The 22539-nt window shown below is 42.3% G+C and overlaps 1 protein-coding gene across 3 annotated transcripts in view; it reads right to left on the reverse strand.

Moving 5' to 3' along the window:
* tbc1d22b (TBC1 domain family, member 22B) overlaps window positions 1-22539 on the reverse strand; it is a 97749-nt gene that overhangs the window by 70403 nt on the left and 4807 nt on the right. For 2 of the 3 annotated variants that reach the window (XM_062998509.1, XM_062998511.1), the window contains exons 2-3: window positions 1477-1533; window positions 890-1230 (exon numbers count right to left, since the gene is read on the reverse strand). In XM_062998509.1, coding sequence (XP_062854579.1) covers window positions 890-1230; window positions 1477-1533 — 398 coding nt within the window. The remainder of the gene's footprint in view (window positions 1-889; window positions 1231-1476; window positions 1534-22539) is intronic. The other variant, XM_062998510.1, reaches the window with a different exon arrangement.

Here is a 22539-nt window from a genome sequence, read left to right on the forward strand (position 1 = left end):
GACACTGACATGGTGGTGGTGTGTTAGTGTGTGTTGTGCTGGTATGAGTGGATCAGACACAGCAATGCTGATGGAGTTTTTAAACTCCTCACTGTCACTACTGGACTGAGAATAGTCCACCAACCAAAAATATCAAAGCCAACAGCGCCCCATAGACAGCGTCCTGTGACCACTGATGAAGGTCTAGAAGATGACCAACTCGAACAGCAGCAATAGATGAGCGATCGTCTCTGACTTTACATCTACAAGGTGGACCAGCTAGGTAGGAGTGACTAATAGAGTGGACAGTGAGTGGACACGGTATTTAAAAACTGCAGCAACCATTCGGTGTCTGATCCACTCATACCAGCACAACACACACTAACACCATGTCATTGTCACTGCAGTGCTCTGAATGATCCAACACCTAAATAAGGTGCTCTGTGGTGGTCCTGTGGGGGTCCTGACCATTGAAGAACAGCATGAAAGGGGGCTAACAAAGCATTCAGAGAAACAGATGGACTACAGTCAGTAATTGTAGAACTACAAAGTGCTTCTATATGGTAAGTGGAGCTGATAAAACGGACAGTGAGTGTAGAAACCAGGAGGTGTACGGTACACATGTACAGTACAACGAAATTCTTTCTTTGCATATCCCTGCTTGTGTTTGGAAGCTGGGGTAAGAGTGCAGGGTCAGCCATTGTATGGCGCCTCTGAAGCAGAGAGGGTTAAGGGCTTTGCTCAAGGGCCCAACAGTGGCTGCAAAACAAAGCTGGGATTTGAACTTTCAACCATTTAGTTGATAGCTGAAAGCTCCCCACTAGGCTACCACTGTCCCTCATCAAATAATCCTCCTCAATAATTAATACTGCTCATAAAATGTACATGTTTTTTTTTTTTTGTATCATACCTGAACTGCTGTTCAGCTGGACGTCACTGCTGGACCTCGACACTCTACCATTGGTCGCCTCGCTGCCAATACTCAGCTGATCATGGCAGAGCTCTGTGGGGTCCAGTCTGTCCACTGGCTCTTTTTCCGTTGTCCAATTGGGCACTTTGCGACTAGGCGTTTGGAGTGTGGAGTTCGACTGGGTGGAAACAACAGAGGGACGTGCTGAAGGGAAGAAATCCTTGTCCTCTTCATCGTCGATGTCCCAGGCATCGTTGGTGCTGCGTGCAAACTCGTGGAACGAAGATGGCTTTTTTGATTTGACAGTCACAGTGTTTGTCTTTGGAGTGTCTTTAGGAAACCTGTCGTTTTGGGAATGCAAAGAAAACAACCTTGAGGCAAAAGGAATCAAATGATAGGAAAAAAAATAGATAAAAACCTTAAAAAGGGAGGTGGGGATGCAAATAAATGTTCGACTTGGACAGTTTAATGAGCAATACATTTGGGTGGATTCCAGGCAAAGCATTAACTGAACTGGTGAAAAAGAAAGGGTTAGGAAGCCGATCATACAACGATAAGTCATTAGCCATGCAGACGGCTTAACTTACGAGCAAAGTACCCGAGGGTCCACAGGAGGGTACTGCGCCCCATAGATAGGCTGCAAGCTGAGAGAAAACACATAATAGGCAGAAAGAAAAATAAAGATCACATATTTTTAGCTGTTTTCTACACCTTCTAAAGCCAAGCCTCCTTTATTGGGTCTGACATACAAAGAGACTATTATTCCTTCTTTGGGACTGAAAGGCACAAAAGCCCTTGAATCCTGTACTGAGACTGGTACAAAAAGCCAATGCCTCCTTTTACTGGGACTTTGTACTTTTCAGTCCCAGTGAATGCATGCCTCCTTCACTGGGACTGAAAGGTACAAAGTTTATGCCTCCTTCCCTGGGACTGACGCATAAAAAGCCCATGCCTCTTTTACTGAGGCTAAAAGGTATAAAGTCCATGCCTCCTGTACTGTAAATGAAAGGTACAAAGTTCATGCCCTCTTTACTAGGACTGATGGGTACAAAGCCTATGCCTTCTGTACTGGGACTCACAGGCACACAATCTGTACATCATTTACAGGTACAAAGGGTGCAAAAGTCAGGTACAAAGTCCATGCCTCCTTTACAGCGACTAAAAGGTACAAAGTCCATGCCCTCTTTACTGGGACTGACGGATAAAAGGTCCATGCCTTGTTTGCTGGGACTTACAGGCACAAAATCTGTGCCTCCTTTACTGGTACTGACAATTAAAGGTACAAAGTCCATGCCCTCTTTACTGTGACTCACAGGCACAAAATCTGTGCCTCCTTTAGTGCGACTGAAAGGTACAAAGTCCATGCCGCCTTTACTGGGACTGACAGGCACAAAGTTCATGCCCTCTTTACTGGGACTGACAAGCAAAAAAAATCATGCCTCCCTTACTGGGACTACAGGTTCACAGCTCATGCCTCCCTTACTGGGACTGACGGGTACAAAGTTCGTGTCTCCTGTACTGTGGCTGACAGGTACAAAGCTCGTACCTCCTTTACTGGAACTCACATACACCAAGTCCATGCCTTTTTTACTTGGACTGAAAGGCACAAAGGTAATGCCTCCTTTACTGGGACTGAAGGGCACAAAGTGATGCCTTCTTTACTGGCACTGAAGGGCACAAAGTGATGCCTCCTTTACTGGGACTGACAGGCACAAAAAAAAAAAACATGCCTCCTTTACTGGGACTGACAGGCACAAAGTTCATGCCCTCTTTACTGGGACTGACAAGCACAAAGGTAATGCCTCCTTTACCGGAACTGAAAGGTACTAAGTTTGTGCCTCCTTTACTGCAAATGAAAGGTACAAAGTCCATGCCCTCATTACTAAGACTCAAAGGCAAAAAATCTGTACATCTTTTACTGCGACTGACAGGTACAAAGTTCATGCCCTCTTTACTGGGACTGACAAGCACAAAATCTGTACATCCTTTACTGCGAATGACAGGTACAAAGTTCATGCCCTCTTTACTGGGACTGACAAGCACAAAATCTGTACATCCTTTACTGCGAATGACAGGTACAAAGTTCATGCCCTCTTTACTGGGACTGACAGGCACAAAATCTGTACATCCTTTACTGCGACTGACAGGTACAAAGTTCATGCTCTCTTTACTGTGACTGACAGGCACAGAGTTCATGCCTCCTTTACTGCGACTTAAAGGTACACAGTCCATGCCCTCTTTACTGCGACTGACAGGTACAAAGTCCATGCCCTCTTTACTAAGACTCAAAGGCAAAAAATCTGTACATCTTTTACTGCGACTGACAGGTACAAAGTTCATGCCCTCTTTACTGGGACTGACAAGCACAAAATCTGTACATCCTTTACTGCGAATGACAGGTACAAAGTTCATGCCCTCTTTACTGGGACTGACAGGCACAAAATCTGTACATCCTTTACTGCGACTGACAGGTACAAAGTTCATGCTCTCTTTACTGTGACTGACAGGCACAAAGTTCCTTCCCCTTTTTTACTGGAACTGAAAGGTACAAAGTCCATGCCTCCTTTACTGGGACTAAAAGGCACAAAGGCGATGAATTCTTTACTAGGACTGACAGGCACAAAGAACATGGCTCCTTTACTGGCACTGCCAGACTCAGCCTTCTTACATGGAACTAAAAGCCAAAAATGCAAAGCCAAATTCCCCTGAAAAACGCTTCACCTCTTTAACCTAGATTGGCGAGCCATCCCTTCCTCATTGGAACTAACAAGAATAGCACTCACACCTTCTTTACAAGTTGACATTTCATGTCTCCCTAACTGAGACTGGCAGGTACTGAACAAAAGCCACAACTTCTTCATTTAAATGAGAAGCACACTGACCATGCCATTGTTTAATGTAGTGACAATGCACAGAGACCATGGGTCTGTTTGAAAACCTAGTGAGCTGCCTTGCAGGAGCACTTATGTTAATCGCTCTGTATAAGAGCAGAAAATGTAATGTAAATGTCCTGTATGCATTCAGTAAAATCTATTCTTCAGACTGAAATGGGCTGCTCAGAAAAAGTTAATAATGGTGGGTCTTTATGACAGTTGCCCATCTACCCAGGAGTGGTAGTCCAAGCAAATTCAATCTAAGGTCAAGACAGGTAATTCTTATGAAATCAGAACTAAGAGGTGGCATTAGGAATATTGATAAAGTAAATGTTATGAGGTTATATATCAAGTAACAAGATCATAAACAAATCATAAACATCTCATATGTTCCATCTTGTACAGGGGTAGGGTGGAGCTCTTTCCATCCATCTCACAATGTCTGCAGCATGATGCAGCAACATGGGCTCACCTTAACCCAGTGATGAGGAGCACAGAGGAAAAACATCCAGATATCTAAAATGTTCACTTCATTCCAGATGGTCCAACATCATAAAACAGAAACAAGACAACTTGTATATGTGGATTTGAATGAGTGACGTGGAACTTCACAGAGGCATCCCATGGCAAGGGTGTGCCGGACGTAGTAGGCATTGCCTTAAAGAATCTCTCGGACCGACTTGTCTCCTATAGGACCTGCATTCCAGATGCAGACACTCTTTGCGCAGCTGACAAAGAATTCTTCTGAGAGCTTCTTTAAGATATCAGAGTAAGACATTAAGGCAAGCAAATAACTGGTTCCTCCCCAACTGAAATCAATTCCTGAGCCAATAAAAATTCATTCATTCAAGTGAGTCAAATGGAAAAGAAGTTAAGCTTAGCTTTATCTAGATTTAGATTGAGTAATCCTAAGCAATGATTCAATGTGAAGTACTTTAATTCATGTTCAAATAATTACATTTCATCACACAGCTACACCCACAACACCTGGAGTCATTAACACAAGGCAAGTGTCTTGCTTTTGTAAGCAAGACTGCCAGTGCTTCTCGCCAAGTGTCCATACCTCCTCTGAAAGAGAGGAGAGCTCTGACAGCACTGAAGCTACCCAAGAGGTCGGACAATAGATCCTCGCTGAATATGTCGAGTTGTTCCCTGGCACAGTCACACGTGAATTTCATTTCAAGATTATCATTCATCTCTATCACAAAAATGCAATAAAACATTTATTAAACTGGCACCGTCAGCCAGTTCTATTATTCTAATGTGCTTTTCAATCCAAATGGGTATTGGAAGGAAACATTAAAAACTGCTGTTTTATAACCCGATTGCTGATTGCTGACAATATGAAGTGAACTGTGCAGGGAGAGCTACTGGAGAGAGGGTCTGGTACTATTACAAGAACATAAGGTTTATCATTCCAGAACAGCTAGAAAAGTCACATGTAAATGACTAATTAGAAAGATTAAAATAAAAAAAAGAGCTGGATCAGAACATTATGGCCATTAATATCATGAGTGCCAGTGTATATTATTGGATCTATGGCGTCTCTATGGAGGTTTTTGGTTGAAATTTGTTGGACAGTTTCCACTTCATTGCATTTGCAGGGCTCTAGAGTGCGACCAATTTGGTCGCACATGCGACCTAATTTCTCAATGGTGCGACTAAAAAAAATCTCAGGTCGCACCGGTGCGACCAGGCGTCCGAGGGAAAAAAAAAAACAACAGACACACATTAGGCCAATATCATGGTCTAAACCAATCAGAGATAGTGAAGGGCGGGACAATATTGTAGCGGTGATATGTGAGCGACATTCAGCTCAGCCAATCAGAATGCAGCACCAGGTTTATACACGTGCCTTCGGACGTTCTGCCGTAAGTTTAGTTTTGTATATGAGACTCGCCGGATGTTCCAGAATGGAAGTTCGGGTTCTGGAGCTCGGCGGTGTAAAGTGTTGTAACGCTCACTTAAGTCCTGACTAAACAGTTAAAGTGACTCGACCCTGTCGTGTGCCTTTATTCCCACACCTCCACCACCGCACCGCAAAAGACCCGCAGCATCCCCACCGGACAGCGGCTAGGTGAGCCGACCCTCTACAGTAGCAAGGGGCTAATGCTAGCGGTAAAGTGCCGCGATAGTGAAAGTAAAAACACGACAATATTTTCGTTAAGTAAAATATAAAAATAACTAAAAGACCAAAATATATTACAATACATGTTGTCAAAATACGCAGTGAGTGCACCGCAAGCGATTTTGGGAATCTGTGTTAAAGATTCAGTAAAGCCGATAATATAATGCACTGCATTTAAGATTACACTCTAACACACACACAAACATATACATATAATTTTAAATATACACACACATATAAATAGATATACACACATACATACACATTTACTCTATTATTTTTATAATTTTTATAAGTGTGCTATAATTAGTCTGTAATACTATAATTAACTGTAAAGAAGACAGTGGCCGGCAATAGTATATTTGTGACTGGTTCTAATACATTTTGAATTGAAAGGCTGAAAAAGCCCAATGCATCTATAAAACACATTACATGCCGCGATAAATGCACTGCCCGAGTGTCCCCTCTCCCCACTGCCTTTCATTGTCAGGCAGCAGCAAACAGATCATCAGACGAGGCCATGTTGACCAGATTGTTAGTTATTTCCAAGTCAATATTGCCTGTATGGACAGTGATTTAAAAAAAAAAAAAAAAGTGAACCTGTAAAACTGTGGTGTTAAATGCGATGCGGTCGAAAATTTGGGTGCACCTAACTTTTGTGCTGGTGCACCTAAGAAAAAAAGTTAGGTGCACCAGTGCAACCAGTGCAAAACGTTAGTCTAGAGCCCTGATTTGAGTTGTTTTATTGTTGATGATGCTGTAGCCTACGTTACATTTTTTGTCATGTTGGTGTGTTACATTTTCTTAGAAAAAATGAAATGGTGTCCATAAAATATTGTGTTACATGTGTGGGGCGACATGGGTAGCGCTGTCGATTCACAGCAAGAAGGTCCTGGGTTCGATTCCCAGGTGGAGGGGTCCGAACTGTGAGGAGTTTGCACGAAAGTGAGGTGAATTGAAGATACAAAATGAACTGATGAATCTTGTGTGACCAGTAACTACCTGCCCTGTCATAATTGTAACGAAATTATGACAGGGCATGGAGTCTATCCCAGCTTTTTAATGGGCGCAAGGCACACAGTAACACATCGGACGGGGCACCAGTCCACCGCAGGGCAGACACACATACACACACACACGTATACACACATACACTCATTCACGTATAGTGCAATTCAGTGTCTCCAATAAACCTGGCTGCATACATTTTTGTAGACTTAATCTTTAAATCGCAAACAAAATCCCAATAAATGTTCTGAAATGATCACAGTAAGTTTAGGTCTTAATCTTACATTTTCAAAATGATATTTGTCTTTAAAATCATTAAAAGATTTTCCTGTTCATCCTTTTAAATCAGGATTTTGTGAGGTTCAAACAGTGGGGGGAAAACCTACAGAGCTTTATCACATGACCTACAGGCCTCTGTAAACACATTAGTTGTTTCAGTGAAGGGTGGCTAGGAAAAAGCCCCTTCTTTCCAAAAGGACTGGTTTGCAGTACCTAAAACCAGTATGGGCTAAAATTTCCTCCACAGCAAGTAAGAGACAAATACAAAATAAAATAAAGTGTTTAAATACAGTCACTGCTGTTGAAGGCTGTGCAAATATTTCACTAGGGCGTTATGAGTGTTGGATAACTGTGTTGGATACATAATGTCTTTTTCGTTCCCTTAGTATAATATCACTATAATGTGGTTCCTGTTTTGATGACATTTGTGAGCAATTATTTTTTCACAGTGTTACAAAGTATGGCATGGTAACGTGCAAGGTTTGGTCCTTGTGGAATTGGCAAAGTATTTTCATGTTATTGTTTGCACAATAGCAATGTGTATAAAGTAGGGGTTTAAATATTTGATAAATGCATCTATAACCATGCAACAATGTTTTTAAACTTAAAATAATAAACAGCTTTTTAACAAGATAACTAACAAATGCATTTATAGTCAGATAATCGTATTACTTTTAATTCAACATTTAGCCGTAAACAATAATAACAACAAATAAAATTGTCTTCAACATTTGAAAATCTTCTTTAAGACATTCTGCTAGCACACCAGCTCTGAGATTCTAAACTCCTAAGTTCGAACCTCAGCTCTGCTACCAGTCGGCTGGGTGCCTTCTAGTGGGCATAATTGGCAGTGCCTGCAGCAGACACAAATTGGCCATTTAAAGTCTGATGTGTGGGGTCTTTGATGCTGTGTAAGGACCCTCCTCAGACACAACCGGAGTCTCCAGCAGTGGAAGCCAAATTGACTACGCTACATTGGGAGAAAAAGGGTAAAATGCATAAACAAAATATCAAGAAAAAAAAGAAAATGTCTGTGCAGTTCATTGATCTGTAGCTGTTGTGATGCTTTGTGGTGTGAAATGCAAAAACTCACTCTGCAGCAGTAACAACATGCTCTTTTCCTGACAAACTCTTTTTTATTAGCTGCAGTTTTCTGTTTTGCTGAACTGGCACCTTTATTTGACACTGACACATACATGTCAGTCACACAAGAGAAGTGTGAAAAAGCAGGATCTAAAGACAAAGGTGAAATCAGTGCAAAAACACACAAAGAATAGCACACGCAGACGACAAAGGCCGAATCCTGGACATCTTTGATAGTGCTGGGCGGTATGACGGTTCATTCGGTATACCGGCTTCAATTTCCCGTACGGTATGGATTTTCGCATACTGCCATACCATAGCATAGTTTATACAACAGCCATTGGGTTCAATAGGCAGCAAATCATATTATTGTTCGCAGCTAAAAGCGCTATGAAGCGCTGTGCAGATTGGACACAGCTCACAGGTAGCATTAGTATAACAGTCTGAACGGATGAGAGAGGCTTCGTCGAAACGGCGGGAAAATAGATATGCACCGTAAGAACATGCTTAGGAAATTAGTTATGTCGGCAGTTTAAAAGACACAGACCAAAACACTATACAGTGGACCCTTGACTTACGAATTTAATTGGTTCAGAAGGGCTGTCAAAATGTTAAGTCAAAATGTTCTTTAGTTAAACCTATTTTTCCCATAAGAAATAATGTAAATAGAATTCGTGCCAGACCTCCCAAACCCACCCCCTTACCTACCCTCTCTAATGTCTTAAATGGTCTTTTTTGTTATAAATACAAGTATATTTTCCTTAATCTTAAATTATAGAAAAGACATTCCTGTAATAAACAATAATAAACAATACACAGTAGTACTGTACATAAAAACATCACATTTCAGTACAGTACGTGTGCTGTACTATACACCATAATACATTATAAAATGTATTTAGCAGAAACAACAATAACTCTCATATTTCTTTATTATTTCCTTCTTTATTTCAATAGTATTGTATTTTGTAGGTGTAACTGCATGAAAGAAAGAATACTTTCCTCAGCGAATTCCTTCTTCTCTCTCACTCAATGTCCCCTCTGTCTGATACACAGTGACAGCTACTGACAGGAGTAATTATACAACAACAAATGTAATAGATTTTTACATTTTCTCAACTCTGCACTCTCTCTGCACCTTATTTGAGGCCACATAGAATTTTACAAAATATAGAGAAAACACCGTCCGCTGTCCGAATGTTCGCTCACTTGCATATATATATATATATATACAGTGTATCACAAAAGTGAGTACACCCCTCACATTTCTGCAGATATTTAAGTATATCTTTTCATGGGACAACACTGACAAAATGACACTTTGACACAATGAAAAGTAGTCTGTGTGCAGCTTATATAACAGTGTAAATTTATTCTTCCCTCAAAATAACTCAATATACAGCCATTAATGTCTAAACCACCGGCAACAAAAGTGAGTACACCCCTTAGTGAAAGTTCCTGAAGTGTCAATATTTTATGTGGCCACCATTATTTCCCAGAACTGCCTTAACTCTCCTGGGCATGGAGTTTACCAAAGCTTCACAGGTTGCCACTGGAATGCTTTTCCACTCCTCCATGACGACATCACGGAGCTGGCGGATATTCGAGACTTTGTGCTCCTCCACCTTCCGCTTGAGGATGCCCCAAAGATGTTCTATTGGGTTTAGGTCTGGAGACATGCTTGGCCAGTCCATCACCTTTACCCTCAGCCTCTTCAATAAAGCAGTGGTCGTCTTAGAGGTGTGTTTGGGGTCATTATCATGCTGGAACACTGCCCTGCGACCCAGTTTCCGGAGGGAGGGGATCATGCTCTGCTTCAGTATTTCACAGTACATATTGGAGTTCATGTGTCCCTCAATGAAATGTAACTCCCCAACACCTGCTGCACTCATGCAGCCCCAGACCATGGCATTCCCACCACCATGCTTGACTGTAGGCATGACACACTTATCTTTGTACTCCTCACCTGATTGCCGCCACACATGCTTGAGACCATCTGAACCAAACAAATTAATCTTGGTCTCATCAGACCATAGGACATGGTTCCAGTAATCCATGTCCTTTGTTGACATGTCTTCAGCAAACTGTTTGCGGGCTTTCTTGTGTAGAGACTTCAGAAGAGGCTTCCTTCTGGGGTGACGGCCATGCAGACCAATTTGATGTAGTGTGCGGCGTATGGTCTGAGCACTGACAGGCTGACCCCCCACCTTTTCAATCTCTGCAGCAATGCTGACAGCACTCCTGCGCCTATCTTTCAAAGACAGCAGTTGGATGTGACGCTGAGCACGTGCACTCAGCTTCTTTGGACGACCAACGCGAGGTCTGTTCTGAGTGGACCCTGCTCTTTTAAAATGCTGGATGATCTTGGCCACTGTGCTGCAGCTCAGTTTCAGGGTGTTGGCAATCTTCTTGTAGCCTTGGCCATCTTCATGTAGCGCAACAATTCGTCTTTCAAGATCCTCAGAGAGTTCTTTGCCATGAGGTGCCATGTTGGAACTTTCAGTGACCAGTATGAGAGAGTGTGAGAGCTGTACTACTAAATTGAACACACCTGCTCCCTATGCACACCTGAGACCTAGTAACACTAACGAGTCACATGACATTTTGGAGGGAAAATGACGAGCAGTGCTCAATTTGGACATTTAGGGGTGTAGTCTCTTAGGGGTGTACTCACTTTTGTTGCCGGTGGTTTAGACATTAATGGCTGTATATTGAGTTATTTTGAGGGAAGAATAAATTTACACTGTTATATAAGCTGCACACAGACTACTTTTCATTGTGTCAAAGTGTCATTTTGTCAGTGTTGTCCCATGAAAAGATATACTTAAATATCTGCAGAAATGTGAGGGGTGTACTCACTTTTGTGATACACTGTATATATATATATATATATATATATATATATATATATATATATATATATATATATATATATATACACATTGTATATATATATATATATATATATATATATATATATATATATATATATATATATATATATATATATATAGAGAGAGAGAGAGAGAGAGAGAGACGGTCGAAGTCAACTTGTTCGTGACTTCACGTGTTTCGCGAATTTCGGTTCGTAATCCGAAATTTGTTTGTACGTTAAGTAGAAAAAGATCGTTCGTAAGTAGAGATGTACCGATCGGGGTTTTTGACGCCGATTTCGCTCTCAGATTTATTTTGAGAGCGATCGACCGATAGCCGATTCCGATGGAGGGTTTCAACCTGTGGGGCACGAGTGCCTGACCAGGGGGTGTGGCGGCATTGCGAGATTTTTTTACTTCTAAAACTAAAGCAAATAATTTTTCACCCACGGGAGACATATCTCATTAGTCTAACTGACCACACACACACACACGCACGTTAGATGTTATCCAGTTCAGTCTGAAAAAAACTTAAAAATAGGTCTAACAGTGAAGATAAACCGGTGACGGAAGCATTGACGTGTGTGTGCCTTTAAGAGAGACGCTCTGTTCACAGTATCGATATAAGTGATTCATTTTATGCGAAGCGTAAGTTTCTCTTCTCAGTTATCTCTCCGTGTTTACTGTTATTAATTAATGTCGTGGTTTTAAATAAACACCAGCTACTACAGAACATTTTGTGTGACTCTCTTACATTAAAAAGCTCAATTAAAAAGCTTAATTAAACTACTATTACCACAGATCTGTAACCGAGTCAGACTCGTTCCGTCTGTGGAGCTAAAAGTTTTCTGTCAGTCAAAGTCTGGATCAATCCACTGAGCTGTTAAGCTTAACATGGTCTTTATATATCACGCGATCGGATCGGCTACATTTGGGAAATATCGCAATAGCATATTTTGATTAAAAATCGGCCGATATCGATTTATAGCCGATCAATCGTCCCATCTCTATAATGTTTGTATGGTAAACCGTTCGTAACTCAAGGGTCTACTGTATATTGTACGGTTTGTCGAGCCATGGCTGTTGCAAAAAAGCAAACAGTGGTGCGACAAAACTAACGCGGTAATAATCCACCAAGACATGATTCCTCTATAGACAGTTGAGAAAAAAGGTTTCAGAGCAATAATTAAATCACTGGATTCCACTGGAGGCAGAAATACTTCAGTTTAAGTTTAACGTTTTGGCATTCAAGTTCTGTTTTCACTACGTTGCAGTTTGCACAAGAAATTGGTTTACATTCTGCAACTGTTGCATACGTACTGATTCCTTCATAAATTGTGTCATTTTGTGGCGTCAAGCAAACGTATAGTGCTTAAAACCTTCATTATATACAGCGGCAAGAAAAAGTATGTGAACCTTTTGGAATTTTATGGTTTTCTGCATTAATTTGTCATAAAATGTGATCTAATCCTCATCCAAGTCAGGCATATTGGCAAAAATAATGTGCCTAAAATAATAACACTAAACAAATATGATCTTGCAGGTCTTTATTGAACACACTCATTCAACTTTCAAAGTGGTAGTGGAAAAAGTAAGTGAACCCTTGGAATTAATAGCTGTTTGACACCCCCACCCACCCACCCTTGGCAGCAATAACCCCAACCAGGCGCTTCCTGTAGCTGTGGATCAGACCTGCACATCGTTCAGGAGGAATTGTAGCCCATTCTCCCTGGCAGAACTGCTTTAGCTCATGTTCCTTGGACGCCTCATGTGTACAGCTCTCTTCAAGTCAATCCATAGCATTTCTATAGGGTTGAGATCTGGGCTCTGACTTGGCCACTCCAAAAGGTGGATTTTGTTTTTCATAAGCCATTCTGTTGTGGACTTGCTCCGGTGTTCTGGGTCATTGTCCTTTTGCATCGCCCAACTTCTACAGAGTTTCAGCTGACGTACAGACACTCTCACATTATCCTGTAGAATTTTTTAAAACACTTGGGAATTCATCTTCCCCTCAATGATTGTAAGCTGGCCAGGCCCTGATGCAGCAAAGCAGGCCCAAATCATGATGTCCCCTTCACCACTTGGATGAGGATCAGATCACATTTTATGACAAATTAATGCAGAAAACCATAAAATTCCAAAAGGTTCACATACTTTTTCTTGCCACTGTACATGATGAAATTAAAATGGTTTATAGTCTATGTGCTCTTGGCAATAGCCACAAACTTATATAAAGTCCTAGTCATACAAAAGAAAACATAATAAAAAAGAATACCGTGATATACCGCGAAACCGTCAGAATCGTAAAAAATACTGTGACACAAATGTTTGGTCATACCTAGGGGTGGGTTTATAAAATCGATTTTTCGATTCGAATCGATCTTTATTTGAACGATCCGATATCGATTCATTTAAACGCGAGATCGATCTTTTAAATACGCCCCTTTTTACGGTGTACACGGAAATCTGTTACCCCCTTTAATTTCGCGTGACCAGCCACTGTTTTTTTGCGCAACCAGATCTGACCTGCACATCAGTTCAGCATGGCAGAAGCTCCAGTTATGCCTGGTTCACACTACACGATTTTTGCCCTGATTTTCGCTCGGCGACGGGTCAGCGCTAGGTTCGGGAGGAACTCGGTGTTCGCTCTGCGATCAAAACTCGTGGTTCAGGGGCGTAATATAGTTTCTATCAGAATACATCAGCACACAAGTTTTACAGTATTTCTGACCTGATTGTTCTCTACAAAACAAAATATTTATTAACCTCCAACTCACTGCAGAACGATCCATGCTGCTCGTGTTGCCAAATCCACTCAGATTCCTTTATTTTTCTCCGTCTTCTACATCAGCGCACAAACTCTGATCGCTCGCTACTTGTTGATGTGCATGTTTGGACGTGGTATCATTAAACCTTTCATCACTTCTCACGTTTGTTTTCGTGACAAAACGTAGTTTAGGAGACCAGAGAAGCTGATTCCAGTTGGAGATAGATGGTGTAAAACCCCCCTATCACCTGTGAGTCGTGCAGTGTGAACTGTACAGCGACCCCGCAAATCAGAAAGTCGTGTCGTGTAAACTTGGCATAAGCTGTTTAACAGCCAGGTGTATGTTTACATTACATTTACAATGTTGTAGTGTGTCAGACATATAAAATAATAATAAAAAATGAATGTTACTGTTTTCTGTTTTGGAGTAATTATTTATGTAAACAAAATACACAAATATTTGTAATAATGAGTGTTCTTTGTATTATCACATTCGTTCTCTGAACATCTTTACATATTTAAACAAAACCTGTTAATGTAACTCAAATATGCCTAAATGTGTTGAATCGAAATCAAATCGAAAATCGAATCGGAATCGAATCGATCCAGGAAATTAGTGGCGATACCCAGCCCTAGTCATACCGCCCAGTCCTAATTTTTGGTGATTTAAAACTCCCAACCAGACAAGAGGACATGTCCAGGAAATATATAATGTACGGTCACTAGGGATGTCCTGATCCGATCTCAAAGATCAGAATCGGGCCCGATCAAGGCATTTTTTACTAAGCCCGATCCTATTCTTTACTAAGCCCGATCCTAAGCCCGATCCTTTGTTTTACGTCAGAGAGAGTCCAACAGTGAAGTGTAATGTCTGCAATGCGAGCGTTTCACGAGGCGGTGATACTATTTATATGGTGTGTGAGTCAAGGATCACTCCGGCTTACAAAACAATAACTTTTAATCCGAGTATGAAAGGATCATAACATACATACAGCACCGAGTTACAAGACCGAACAGCATCTCAGTATCAAGCACTGATTGGCTTAGTTACAACACGCATTCAAGTACGGTGGCTCATAACAAACAAACCAGATATCATTTAACCAAACGATCTACAATTACTACGGCACCTAAAAAATAAACACTCAGTCAAATACAGCGAGTTTATTATTATATGATGAGAAGAGGAACCGGCTGTCCGCTAACATGGCAGAGATGCTGATTTTCCTCTAAAAGAACCTTCACTTCATTTTGAGTGTTCTAGTTTTACTACTACAATGCTGCACTAAGTTTGTTTACTTTTATTTTTAGCTTGGATGCAGGCAATTTTTTCCTACAGCACTGCAGAGCTATTCAGTTGTTAAACATGTACATTGGATTAATTTGAATAACTGTAATGTACTTGAAGTGTGCACTGTGTGAACAGTATTATATAGTTCTTATCTAGACAATATCTAGAAAATACAAGTATCGGTTTGAGACTCGGTATCAGAAGACTCTCAAAATTAATGATCGGGATCGGGAACAAAAAAACGTGATCGGGACATCCCTAATGGTCACCCTACTTTAAGCCCATTTGTTTTGCTACACTGTTGTGCTTTCAGAACAATCTGCTATTGCTTTCACATAAAATCCTCTAAGACTGATCATGAGTCCTGCATCGCATGGCCAGTCATATTACAGCAGCACCGGGGTTACACCCAATGCCCTTCAGCTAGGACTGATCCTGCACTACAAGCACACAGTGTGCTCAGACACCCTCAGATTAGCACACACCCAACAATAAGGGTCCTTCAGTTCATACCATGTGCAGCAGTTGCAAAACTGGTTATGGTTAAAAGTCGGGGAGGGCATCTCAAATGTCCTTGTAGCGTATCAGAGACCTTGGCTGCTTTCCAACATGGCCTTATCAGTGCGCAGTAGCCGACTGCATTTTTTCACTGGCATGAGTGAAAATATATATATTAAAAAATAAAAAATTGCAAAAATAAAAAAATAAATGAATATATATATATACAGTGTATCACAAAAGTGAGTACACCCCTCACATTTCTGCAGATATTTAAGTATATCTTTTCATGGGACAACACTGACAAAATGACACTTTGACACAATGAAAAGTAGTCTGTGTGCAGCTTATATAACAGTGTAAATTTATTCTTCCCTCAAAATAACTCAATATACAGCCATTAATGTCTAAACCACCGGCAACAAAAGTGAGTACACCCCTAAGAGACTACACCCCTAAATGTCCAAATTGAGCACTGCTTGTCATTTTCCCTCCAAAATGCCATGTGACTCGTTAGTGTTACTAGGTCTCAGGTGTGCATAGGGAGCAGGTGTGTTCAATTTAGTAGTACAGCTCTCACACTGGTCACTGAAAGTTCCAACATGGCACCTCATGGCAAAGTACTCTCTGAGGATCTTAAAAGACGAATTGTTGCGCTACATGAAGATGGCCAAGGCTACAAGAAGATTGCCAACACCCTGAAACTGAGCTGCAGCACAATGGCCAAGATCATCCAGCGTTTTAAAAGAGCAGGGTCCACTCAGAAAAGACCTCACGTTGGTCGTCCAAAGAAGCTGAGTGCACGTGCTCAGCGTCACATCCAACTGCTGTCTTTGAAAGATAGGCGCAGGAGTGCTGTCAGCATTGCTGCAGAGATTGAAAAGGTGGGGGGTCAGCCTGTCAGTGCTCAGACCATACGCCGCACACTACATCAAATTGGTCTGCATGGCTTTCACCCCAGAAGGAAGCCTCTTCTGAAGTCTCTACACAAGAAAGCCCGCAAACAGTTTGCTAAAGACATGTCAACAAAGGACATGGATTACTGGAACCATGTCCTATGGTCTGATGAGACCAAGATTAATTTGTTTGGTTCAGATGGTCTCAAGCATGTGTGGCGGCAATCAGGTGAGGAGTACAAAGATAAGTGTGTCATGCCTACAGTCAAGCATGGTGGTGGGAATGCCATGGTCTGGGGCTGCATGAGTGCAGCAGGTGTTGGGGAGTTACATTTCATTGAAGGACACATGAACTCCAATATGTACTGTGAAATACTGAAGCAGAGCATGATCCCCTCCCTCCGGAAACTGGGTCGCAGGGCAGTGTTCCAGCATGATAATGACCCCAAACACACCTCTAAGACGACCACTGCTTTACTGAAGAGGCTGAGGGTAAAGGTGATGGACTGGCCAAGCATGTCTCCAGACCTAAACCCAATAGAACATCTTTGGGGCATCCTCAAGCGGAAGGTGGAGGAGCGCAAAGTCTCGAATATCCGCCAGCTCCGTGATGTCGTCATGGAGGAGTGGAAAAGCATTCCAGTGGCAACCTGTGAAGCTCTGGTAAACTCCATGCCCAGGAGAGTTAAGGCAGTTCTGGGAAATAATGGTGGCCACACAAAATATTGACACTTCAGGAACTTTCACTAAGGGGTGTACTCACTTTTGTTGCCGGTGGTTTAGACATTAATGGCTGTATATTGAGTTATTTTGAGGGAGGAATAAATTTACACTGTTATATAAGCTGCACACAGACTACTTTTCATTGTGTCAAAGTGTCATTTTGTCAGTGTTGTCCCATGAAAAGATATACTTAAATATCTGCAGAAATGTGAGGGGTGTACTCACTTTTGTGATACACTGTATATATATATATATATATATATATATATATATATATATATATATATATATATATATATATACAGTGTATCACAAAAGTGAGTACACCCCTCACATTTCTGCAAATATTTCATTATATCTTTTCATGGGACAACACTATAGACATGAAACTTGGATATAACTTAGAGTAGTCAGTGTACAGCTTGTATAGCAGTGTAGATTTACTGTCTTCTGAAAATAACTCAACACACAGCCATTAATGTCTAAATAGCTGGCAACATAAGTGAGTACACCCCACAGTGAACATGTCCAAATTGTGCCCAAATGTGTCGTTGTCCCTCCCTGGTGTCACGTGTCAAGGTCCCAGGTGTGAATGGGGAGCAGGGCTGTTAAATTTGGTGTTTTGGGTACAATTCTCTCATACTGGCCACTGGATATTCAACATGGCACCTCATGGCAAAGAACTCTCTGAGGATGTGAGAAATAGAATTGTTGCTCTCCACAAAGATGGCCTGGGCTATAAGAAGATGAAACTGAGCTACAGCATGGTGGCCAAGGTCATACAGCGGTTTTCCAGGACAGGTTCCACTCGGAACAGGCTTCGCCAGGGTCGACCAAAGAAGTTGAGTCCACGTGTTCGGCGTCATATCCAGAGGTTGGCTTTAAAAAATAGACACATTAAGACGTGGGAGGTCAGCCTGTCAGTGCTCAGACCATACGTCGCACACTGCATCAACTCGGTCTGCATGGTCGTCATCCCAGAAGGAAGCTGACGCACAAGAAAGCCAGCAAACAGTTTGCTGAAGACAAGCAGTCCAAGAACATGGATTACTGGAATGCCTTGTGGCCTGACGAGACCAAGATAAACTTGTTTGGCTCAGATGGTGTCCAGCATGTGTGGCGGCGCCCTGGTGAGAAGTACCAAGACAACTGTATCTTGCCTACAGTCAAGCATGGTGGTGGTACCCCTGTATATATATATACCCCTGTATATATATATATATATATATACAGTGTATCACAAAAGTGAGTACACCCCTCACATTTCTGCAAATATTTCATTATATCTTTTCATGGGACAACACTATAGACATGAAACTTGGATATAACTTAGAGTAGTCAGTGTACAACTTGTATAGCAGTGTAGATTTACTGTCTTCTGAAAATAACTCAACACACAGCCATTAATGTCTAAATAGCTGGCAACATAAGTGAGTACACCCCACAGTGAACATGTCCAAATTGTGCCCAAATGTGTCGTTGTCCCTCCCTGGTGTCATGTGTCAAGGTTCCAGGTGTAAATGGGGAGCAGGGCTGTTAAATTTGGTGTTTTGGGTACAATTCTCTCATACTGGCCACTGGATATTCAACATGGCACCTCATGGCAAAGAACTCTCTGAGGATGTGAGAAATAGAATTGTTGCTCTCCACAAAGATGGCCTGGGCTATAAGAAGATTGCTAACACCCTGAAACTGAGCTACAGCATGGTGGCCAAGGTCATACAGCGGTTTTCCAGGACAGGTTCCACTCGGAACAGGCTTCGCCAGGGTCGACCAAAGAAGTTGAGTCCACGTGTTCGGCGTCATATCCAGAGGTTGGCTTTAAAAAATAGACACATGAGTGCTGCCAGCATTGCTGCAGAGGTTGAAGACGTGGGAGGTCAGCCTGTCAGTGCTCAGACCATACGCCGCACACTGCATCAACTCGGTCTGCATGGTCGTCATCCCAGAAGGAAGCTGACGCACAAGAAAGCCAGCAAACAGTTTGCTGAAGACAAGCAGTCCAAGAACATGGATTACTGGACTGCCCTGTGGTCTGACGAGACCAAGATAAACTTGTTTGGCTCAGATGGTGTCCAGCATGTGTGGCGGCGCCCTGGTGAGAAGTACCAAGACAACTGTATCTTGCCTACAGTCAAGCATGGTAGTGGTAGCATCATGGTCTTGGGCTGCATGAGTGTTGCTGGCACTGGGGAGCTGCAGTTCATTGAGGGAAACATGAATTCCAGCATGTACTGTGACATTCTAAAACAGAGCATGATCCCCTCCCTTCGAAAACTGGGCCTCATGGCAGTTTTTCAACAGGATAACGACCCCAAACACAACCTCCAAGATGACAACTGCCTTGCTGAGGAAGCTGAAGGTAAAGGTGATGGACTAAACCCAATTGAGCACCTGTGGCGCATCCTCAAGTGGAAGGTGGAGGAGTTCAAGGTGTCTAACATCCACTAGCTCCGTGATGTCATCATGGAGGAGTGGAAGAGGATTCCAGTAGCAACCTGTGCAGCTCTGGTGAATTCCATGCCCAGGAGGGTTAAGGCAGTGCTGGATAATAATGGTGGTCACACAAAATATTGACACTTTGGGCACAATTTGGACATGTTCACTGTGGGGTGTACTCACTTATGTTGCCAGCTATTTAGACATTAATGGCTGTGTGTTGAGTTATTTTCAGAAGACAGTAAATCTACACTGCTATACAAGTTGTACACTGACTACTCTAAGTTATATCCAAGTTTCATGTCTATAGTGTTATCCCATGAAAAGATATAATAAAATATTTGCAGAAATGTGAGTACACCCCTCACATTTCTGCAAATATTTCATTATCATCTTTTCATGGGACAACACTATAGACATGAAACTTGGATATAACTTAGAGTAGTCAGTGTACAACTTGTATAGCAGTGTAGATTTACTGTCTTCTGAAAATAACTCAACACACAGCCATTCATGTCTAAATAGCTGGCAACATAAGTGAGTACACCCCACAGTGAACATGTCCAAATTGTGCCCAAATGTGTCGTTGTCCCTCCCTGGTGTCATGTGTCAAGGTCCCAGGTGTAAATGGGGAGCAGGGCTGTTAAATTTGGTGTTTTGGGTACAATTCTCTCATGCTGGCCACTGGATATTCAACATGGCACCTCATGGCAAAGAACTCTCTGAGGATGTGAGAAATAGAATTGTTGCTCTCCACAAAGATGGCCTGGGCTATAAGAAGATTGCTAACACCCTGAAACTGAGCTACAGCATGGTGGCCAAGGTCATACAGCGGTTTTCCAGAACAGGTTCCACTCGGAACAGGCTTCGCCAGGGTCGACCAAAGAAGTTGAGTCCACGTGTTCGGCGTCATATCCAGAGGTTGGCTTTAAAAAATAGACACATGAGTGCTGCCAGCATTGCTGCAGAGGTTGAAGACGTGGGAGGTTAGCCTGTCAGTGCTCAGACCATACGCCGCACACTGCATCAACTCGGTCTGCATGGTCGTCATCCCAGAAGGAAGCTGACGCACAAGAAAGCCCGCAAACAGTTTACTGAAGACAAGCAGTCCAAGAACATGGATTACTGGAATGCCCTGTGGTCTGACGAGACCAAGATAAACTTGTTTGGCTCAGATGGTGTCCAGCATGTGTGGCGGCGCCCTGGTGAGAAGTACCAAGACAACTGTATCTTGCCCACAGTCAAGCATGGTGGTGGTAGCATCATGGTCTTGGGCTGCATGAGTGTTGCTGGCACTGGGGAGCTGCAGTTCATTGAGGGAAACATGAATTCCAACATGTACTGTGACATTCTGAAACAGAGCATGATCCCCTCCCTTCGAAAACTGGGCCTCATGGCAGTTTTCCAACAGGATAACAACCCCAAACACAACCTCCAAGATGACAACTGCCTTGCTGAGGAAGCTGAAGGTAAAGGTGATGGACTAAACCCAATTGAGCACCTGTGGCGCATCCTCAAGTGGAAGGTGGAGGAGTTCAAGGTGTCTAACATCCACCAGCTCCGTGATGTCATCATGGAGGAGTGGAAGAGGATTCCAGTAGCAACCTGTGCAGCTCTGGTGAATTCCATGCCCAGGAGGGTTAAGGCAGTGCTGGATAATAATGGTGGTCATACAAAATATTGACACTTTGGGCACAATTTGGACATGTTCACTGTGGGGTGTACTCACTTATGTTGCCAGCCATTTAGACATTAATGGCTGTGTGTTGAGTTATTTTCAGAAGACAGTAAATCTACACTGCTATACAAGTTGTACACTGACTACTCTAAGTTATATCCAAGTTTTATTTCTATAGTGTTGTCCCATGAAAAGATATAATAAAATATTTGCAGAAATGTGAGGGGTGTACTCACTTTTGTGATACACTGTATATATATATATATATATATATATATATACACATATATATATATACTGTATATACATACAGGGGTTGGACAAAATAACTGAAACACCTGTCATTTTAGTGTGGGAGGTTTCATGGCTAAATTGGACCAGTCTGGTGGCCAATCTTCATTAATTGCACATTGCACCAGTAAGAGCAGAGTGTGTAGGTTCAATTAGCAGGGTAAGAGCACAGTTTTGCTCAAAATATTGCAATGCACACAACATTATGGGTGACATACCAGAGTTCAAAAGAGGACAAATTGTTGGTGCACGTCTTGCTGGCGCATCTGTGACCAAGACAGCAAGTCTTTGTGATGTATCAAGAGCCACGGTATCCAGGGTAATGTCAGCATACCACCAAGAAGGACAAACCACATCCAACAGGATTAACTGTGGACGCAAGAGGAAGCTGTCTGAAAGGGATGTTCGGGTGCTAACCCGGATTGTATCCAAAAAACATAAAACCACGGCTGCCCAAATCACGGCAGAATTAAATGTGCACCTCAACTCTCCTGTTTCCACCAGAACTGTCCGTCGGGAGCTCCACAGGGTCAATATACACGGCCGGGCTGCTATAGCCAAACCTTTGGTCACTCGTGCCAATGCCAAACGTCGGTTTCAATGGTGCAAGGAGCGCAAATCTTGGGCTGTGGACAATGTGAAACATGTATTGTTCTCTGATGAGTCCACCTTTACTGTTTTCCCCACATCTGAAAGAGTTACGGTGTGGAGAAGCCCCAAAGAAGCGTACCACCCAGACTGTTGCATGCCCAGAGTGAAGCATGGGGGTGGATCAGTGATGGTTTGGGCTGCCATATCATGGCATTCCCTTGGCCCAATACTT

This window comes from Trichomycterus rosablanca, chromosome 7, assembly GCF_030014385.1.
Source record: "Trichomycterus rosablanca isolate fTriRos1 chromosome 7, fTriRos1.hap1, whole genome shotgun sequence".
NCBI classification, from domain to species: Eukaryota; Metazoa; Chordata; class Actinopteri; order Siluriformes; family Trichomycteridae; genus Trichomycterus; species Trichomycterus rosablanca.